Genomic DNA, 6,786 nt, shown 5'->3' on the forward strand with positions numbered 1-6,786 from the left:
TAAGAATGATTCCCATAGGCTCATGTATTGAGTAAGAATGATTCCCATAGGCTCATGTATTGAGTAAGAATGATTCCCATAGGCTCATGTATTGAGTAAGAATGATTCCCATAGCCTCATGTATTGAGTAAGAATGATTCCCATAGCCTCATGTATTGAGTAAGAATGATTCCCATAGGCTGACACTCCCTGTGGTTTGAGTAAGAATGATTCCCATAGGCTCATATATCTGAATGCTTAGGGAGCAGAACTATTTGATAAGATTAAAAGGATTAGGAGGTGTGGCCTTGTTGGAGGAAGCATGTCACTGGGTGTGGGCTTTGAGGTCTCTCTACCTGAGGGTTAGAATGTAGCGCTCAGCTATACTCCAGCACCTGCCAGCCACCATATTCCCCCTATGATGTCCATGGGCTCTGAAGCTGTGAGCCAGCCCCCAGGAGAATGTTTTATTTCGTAAGAGTTGCCGTGCTATGGTGTCTCTCCACAGCAACAGCACAGTGACGCCCACCAGACTGGCCTGTGGGCATGACTGGGTGCTTTTCAAAATTAGTGACCCATGTGGGTGGTCCTGAGTGCTATAGGCAAGCAAGCTCGGCCCAGTGATCATAGCCTAGGCACTCAAAGGGTGAAGGATTCAATAAGATAATAAGTAAAGAGCATTCCTCCACGGCCCCTGCTTCAGTTTCTGCCTCTAGGTTCTGCCCTGTTCGAGCTCCTGCCCTGATGTCCCTCGCAGGGGACTGTGACATGGAACTATTGACTGGAATAAATCCTTTTCTCCTCAAGTTGTTTGCGGTCGTGGTGTCTCACCATAGCAATAGGAACCCTGACTGAGACAGTCTCTCAAAAGCTGGGGTTACCACCGTCAGGACAGATGTACTTACTTATGTCATTTCAGGCAGCATGGCTTCTGATTCTCCCAGCTACCATTTCCCACTGACATGTAACACAGAAACAGTTCCTAAAGCTTCCTAAATCAGAGAGCATCTGTTCTACCTAATGAAGCTATGGATAGGGACCTTCTGAACTGAATTAAATTAAAGATTGCTGATGATCAAATGGGCTGAAAAAATGCGTTAGGAAAAGTAAACTAACGCCCATGTCCCTGTGAACACACTAAGCACATCAAACCAGCGGGCTTTCAACACTAACGACCATATCCCCTCCTCCACTGCTTTGGGTTCTTCTTTACCATTGTGGGGAAAGACTTCAGGGCCAATATCAAAGCAGTTGTCTCTACTCCATCCCCTTCTTCCTGGGAGCTTAAATCTCTGCTTGGTGTCCTGAGGGACTCAAGACAAGGCAGTCCCAGGGGCCAAACGCAGACCTTTTTTGCTGTCTTGCTCCCATTAACTGTGTGTGACTGTGTGTGACTGTGTGCTTACATACATGCAGAGAAATTCCTGCTCCTTACAGTACAGTGTTACACAATCCTACCTGCAGGCACTGTGAGCTGCAGTGGAAACTGAGCTGGGGGTTAAATGTTCACAGACTAACCCCAGGAGGAGCAGAGTCTGAATCCAGAAGCCACCTTCTGAGCCCTTCACACTCTAAAACTATCCCAAGGAGGGTGTCGTGAGAAGCTAAGCCCTGAATCACTGCCACAAAGCAAAGGGAATGTCATAGCACAGCAGGAACTGCTCCTGGCTCCCACGCGTGACTAGGCAAGGTATCGCAGCACTTAGCCAGCCATACCTGCTCCCAGGGGAGAGGAACGAATTTACCAGTATTTCTGAAGGAAAAGACACAATAGCATCTTTGTTGTTACCGCAGGATCTGGGGAAAAGTGGGGGTGGCTGGCCATCAGGGCCAATTGGACAAAAGCCGGCAGAAAGTCTGCTGTGCAGAGGCCAAAGGAAGCTCCTGCAATGCCCACGAAGAAGCCTTGCGGTGGCCAGTGCCTGAGCAGGGTCCAGGTGCCCGGGATGCACACACTGAACCTCTGTGTGGAGAACAGAGCTATTCTGTCCTGGAAGAAGAGTGTGACCCACCTTCCCTCCCTTGGAATCTGCTGGGTACCCACATGGCCCCTGCACAGCATCCCAGCTCGACTCTCAGACTCAGCTCCCCTGAATTTAAGAACACCTACAGCCTCACACAACCTGAGCCCCTCTCAGGCCCTTGTAGCCAGTCTTACACCTCGGCTTCTGAAAAGCGTGCTGGCCGGACGGTGGTGGCGCACGCCTTTAATCCCAGCACTTGGGAGACAGAGGCAGGCAGATCTCTGTGAGTTCGAGACCAGCCTGGTCTACAAGAGCTAGTTCCAGGACAGGCTCCAAAACCACAGAGAAATCCTGTCTCGAAAAACATAAATAAATAAATAAATAAATAAATAAATAAATAAATAAATAAATAAATGAAAAGCGTGCTGTGAGGCAGGCAGCCAGTGCCCCTGCTGCTGCTCTCCAGGGAATCGCTGCCCAGGGACTCAAAAGAGACCCCAGAACAGTCAGGGTTCCACACAACAAGGAGGAATTGCTTGAGAAAGGTGATAAAAATGAGATATTTTCAAAGCACAGCTGGGTCCCATGAAAGCTTCGTCTTCATCATCAAGTTGACTGGATTTGGAATCTCTGGGGGTGTGTGAGAGTTTTCAGAAAGGTTTAGCTGAGATGGGAAGACCTACCTGGATGAGGGGAGCACCATCCCATGGCCTGGGGCTCTAGACTAACTACAGAGAAGAAAGGAAACTGGTCACCACCATCCATCTCTGCTTCCTGACTGGATGCTATGTGATGTGAACAGGGCCAGAAGCTCCTGCTGCCATGCCTCCCCTGATGGACTGCACCTTCAAACCGTGAGCCAAAGGAGACCCCTCCTTCCTCAACTTGCTAAGTATCCTATCATAGCCATGGGGGGAAAAAAAATAAAAACTACAGCTGGACTCCAAAGGAGGATGTTGGATAATTGGGTCGGGAAGAGAAGCAGCAAGATTTAAAGGAACTTTGTCAGAATTGTGTCCAATTCTACATTCATTAAAATTCTTTTTTAATCAAACTCTACATTCATTAAAATTCTTTTTTAATCAACTGTACTTTGAATCCTACAAGGAAAGCCCAGACAGACAGAAGGAGAACTCCAGAAACTGTACAGACCAGGAGACAGGGGCCACGAGACCACACCCTGCTCCATACAGACCATACAGACCATCCCAGGCACAGCCCCCTTCCCGACAAGGCCTGCCACAGAGCACATCTCCTCTGAGCTTCATAGAAACCATGCCCATTGTTCTTAACACCCCCCTACCTCCCTTCCATAGCCCTCTCCTCTCCTTCCTTCTGGGGTCTAGAAGTTTTCCTATGAGCCCCATGCTGGGCTCCTTCCTCTCCTTTGGGGAAAGGATGCAAGGAGGAGTGGACTCTATGTTTTGAAATTACCACCCTCTGCCATTGCAGAACTCATCTTACAGAGGCTCCAGAGCTACCTCGGATGTGCCTCCAAGCTTCTTTAGGCACCAAGTCAACTTCGTATTCCTTGCCAAAAACTTGAGAGTCTCTTTCACCCCACAGCCTGAGAAGTCACCTCAGCATGGTGGGACAGAGCCTAGACTGAAGACAGATGGAGAAGCTTCTCTTGCTGATACTGCCTCCTTAGCCGGAGCACGAAGCCCAACCTGTTCCTGGATGAGCACCTTCAACTATCATGCTGGGGGAAGCAACACTGTCCTACCAAGGGGCTGCACCTCAGAGAAAAGCCAGTTTAGAGCAGCGAGTACCTTAGCCCGGAGCCTCCACCCACAGCACACCCTCAGCCCCCCCCCCCGACCCCTGGCATCTCACAAGGAATGGGCTATCCACAGAGCCAGCCGGGCCCATCTCCACGCCTCCCTCTCATCTGCTTCTCCCCAGCCCTAGGCCTTCCACTGTTGTTAGCCAGTTCTTAGCTGATGGCATTTCTGGAAAAAATCACCACCCAACTTGGCTCCTAAGCACAAAGCCACAAACCTGCCGCCCCAGCCAATACGGGGTTTGAATTCTCTGGATGGTACTGGAAGAGGATGTTAGCCCATTGCAAGCAAACACCTTCCAAAGTCAAACAAAAACTGCCCACAAGTAAACAGCATATGGCATAGCCCCTTCCAGCGGCCACTTAGGAGAAACCCAAGTCCATGGCCAGCAGCAGGGGAGTAGGCTGCAGGCTGCAGCATTTGTCGGTAAGGCCCACCCTCCAGCAGGGGTAGCTAGCTGGACCTGCTTGGAAGCCAGGAGGTGTGGAGTCAGGAGACTGTACAGGCATCAGAAACCACAGACAAGGCAGCACTAGAGACATGAACAATAGCAATCTCAATTATTACCGGAAGTGTTCCCCTTCTGTTTGTAAAAGACCGATTCGGAAGACAAAGAGAGAAATATCACTTAGCCTGGTTCTGAAGGACAACGGACTTTATAGAACTTTGGCCACTAAGATGGCTGAGGGGTCAAAGACACCACCATGCTGAGTTCAATCCCCAGAATCCACACAGTGGAAGAACAGACTCCAAAAAGTGGTCCATGACCAGAGACCACTAACACCCCTCAGAGAACATGGCTATGGCTCATACTTTTTGGATGGCAGGCTTGCTCCTGAACCAGGAATCCAGTAAAATCCGAGTTCTTACCCCACACCTCCAGCCACGCCTCTTTCAGACTTAGATTTCATGTTCATAAGGCCTGGAGAGAGGCCAAATAGAAGCCTCAGCATCCCGTGAGCCCCAGCCCCCACTGCTCAGACCTCACATCTGCTCCCACACTGACCTACTTCCTACGAAGGACTCTCGGAATTCCTGGCCCATGGGTCAGCTTCCCAAGAAGCATCTGTGGGGAGTGCCCATCTGCCCCCCCCCAAAAAAACCTGAAGAAAAAGAGGTCCCTCAGGGGGCTCACAGAGCAGACAGGGATCCCACCTCTCCACACTCCCTTCTCCCTTCTCCCCCCCCCCCCCCCAACCCTTGGCTGCAGATTGTGAGAAGCAGAATGTACCAGTCTGCCTTGAGGGTTAACATCAGTGCCTCAGCTAAAGCCACGTGGGCAGATTTTCAAATTCTTGGTGTCTGTGAGGTTGGGAAAGAATCAAATCCACAGAGGGATTCCTCGGAGCAAACAGCTCCTGCACAACTGCTCTATAGTCCCTGTCCAGCAGGTAGGGAGGGGAGGCCATGGAATCTCAGCAGTGAGATTTGCATCAAAGGTGATGCGAGGCATTGTTAAAAACATTAATACACCGCTAAGCCACAGCACCCTGTGGAATTCACACACCGCTGAGAGGGAACGGGCGGCTCCAGAGGCTCCCGCCATCGGGTCTGCCTTGGGTTCTCCTCTCCACCTAAGGGTTGGTCAGTAAGCATTTTACTTAGATGCCTGTTCAGCTACGGTGTGTGTGTGTGTGTGTGTGTGTGTGTGTGTGTGTGTGTGTGTGTGTGTGTGTGTGTATGTGTGTGTTGGGGGCGGAGGGGCCCTTGACGAATCCTTTATCACCAGCCTCTTCCAAGAACATCCCCAGTTCTGAGCAGAAAGCAAAGTCAAGCGGGCTCATGAGAAAGCTTGAGGGATAACTGTACCCTGGGATGCCGCGTGTGCAGGCCGTGCGCCACTTCGAGGCCGCGTGCCCCGGTGCCCACCGCCCCATTCGGCCACTCCTACCATGTCTCCGCAAACTCCTGCAGGTTCCCAAGCTCAGCCTGCTGGCCGTCTCATCCCTGGAGCTCAGATTTCCCAGGCTGCGCTGGGCTCGGGTCCACACCTTTCCCGCAGCCAGATCGCAGGAGGGGGGCGGGAAGGGCACATAGTAGGCTGCTCCCCGTGTGGGTTTGTGGGGTCCTGCTGCCGCGAGGCGCCTCCAACCGCTGGGGACCTTTTCAGAGTTTGCAAAGCCCCAGCCCAAGGCGCCGTCCAGCCTCCCCAATCCCCAGAAAACGCGGGAGGGGGAGGCCCCTTTCACAATAAAAGCCCTACCCGCTTCAGGCCAGCCGCAGCCGCCTGGAGCGAGGGCCCTGGTGCTGGGAAGGAAAGGGTCCACTGCCGCCCCGTGCTGGGATCAGCGCCGGGGCTGGGTGTAGAGGAACCCAATCGCGCCTCTAAGGTGTGCGGGTACAACCCATGGGGCGGGGCTCGGCAGGGAGACAGGTCTGTTACTGGACCTCTCTGCTTGCTTTGGGCACAGTGCCCAAAGGCAGTTTGGGAGGCAAATCCGTTAACCACTGAAGGTCATTAACTATGAACAGACCCTCATTCAAGAGGCAGAATAAGAAATCAACACTGGATACTGACCTGGCCACTGATAGTCGCTTTGTGAGCCCGGTGCCAGCTTCAGTGGGGGCCAGATTTTAGATTCCTCCCTGGAACTGGAGTTACAGGTGGTTTTGAGCTGTCACGTGAGAGTGCGGAGAATCAACCCAGGTTCTCTGCAAGAGCAGCCAGTGCTCTTAAATGCTGAGCCATCTCTCCAGCCCCACCTCATGAACTCTAATTAACTTGCTGTAATCTGAAATCAGCTAGGAAGAAGTCTCAATGAGGGGTTGTCTACATCAGGCTGGCCTGTGAGGGGCCGTCCTGATCATCCCAAGTGGGCAGCGCTGTTTCACAAGCTGGAGTTGTGGACTGAGGGAAGCGGTCAGTTGAGCACTGATACAGGTGATTCCGAGTCTGTGCTCATGTGACTACCTTCTTCAAATCCCTGCTGACTCAGCTTCCCCTGAGTGATAAATTGTAACGCAGAAGTGTGAGCAAAACAAATCCCTTTTCCTTGATGCAGCTTTCAGCAGGGTGTTTTGAAAACAATGACTTGATGTGATAATCTCATACACTTTAA

The 6,786-nt window shown here is 51.6% G+C and overlaps 1 protein-coding gene across 2 annotated transcripts in view; it reads right to left on the reverse strand.

Annotated features, from left to right (window-relative positions):
* The window catches only part of Gask1a (golgi associated kinase 1A), a 40,205-nt gene extending 34,214 nt beyond the window's left edge, over positions 1-5,991 (reverse strand). Inside the window, exon 1 of one of the 2 annotated variants that reach the window (XM_050141772.1) lies at positions 5,619-5,991. In XM_050141772.1, the coding sequence (XP_049997729.1) occupies positions 5,619-5,621 (3 nt within the window). In that variant the 5' untranslated portion in view covers positions 5,622-5,991. Of the gene's footprint in view, positions 1-5,536 lie in introns of both variants that reach the window. The other variant, XM_050141773.1, reaches the window with a different exon arrangement.
* Between the last annotated feature and the right edge of the window lie 795 nt (positions 5,992-6,786).

The sequence above is a fragment of the Alexandromys fortis genome, unplaced genomic scaffold (assembly GCF_014885135.2).
Source record: "Alexandromys fortis isolate MF-2015 unplaced genomic scaffold, M_Fortis_MF-2015_v1.1 scaffold_44, whole genome shotgun sequence".
Classification (NCBI taxonomy): Eukaryota; Metazoa; Chordata; class Mammalia; order Rodentia; family Cricetidae; genus Alexandromys; species Alexandromys fortis.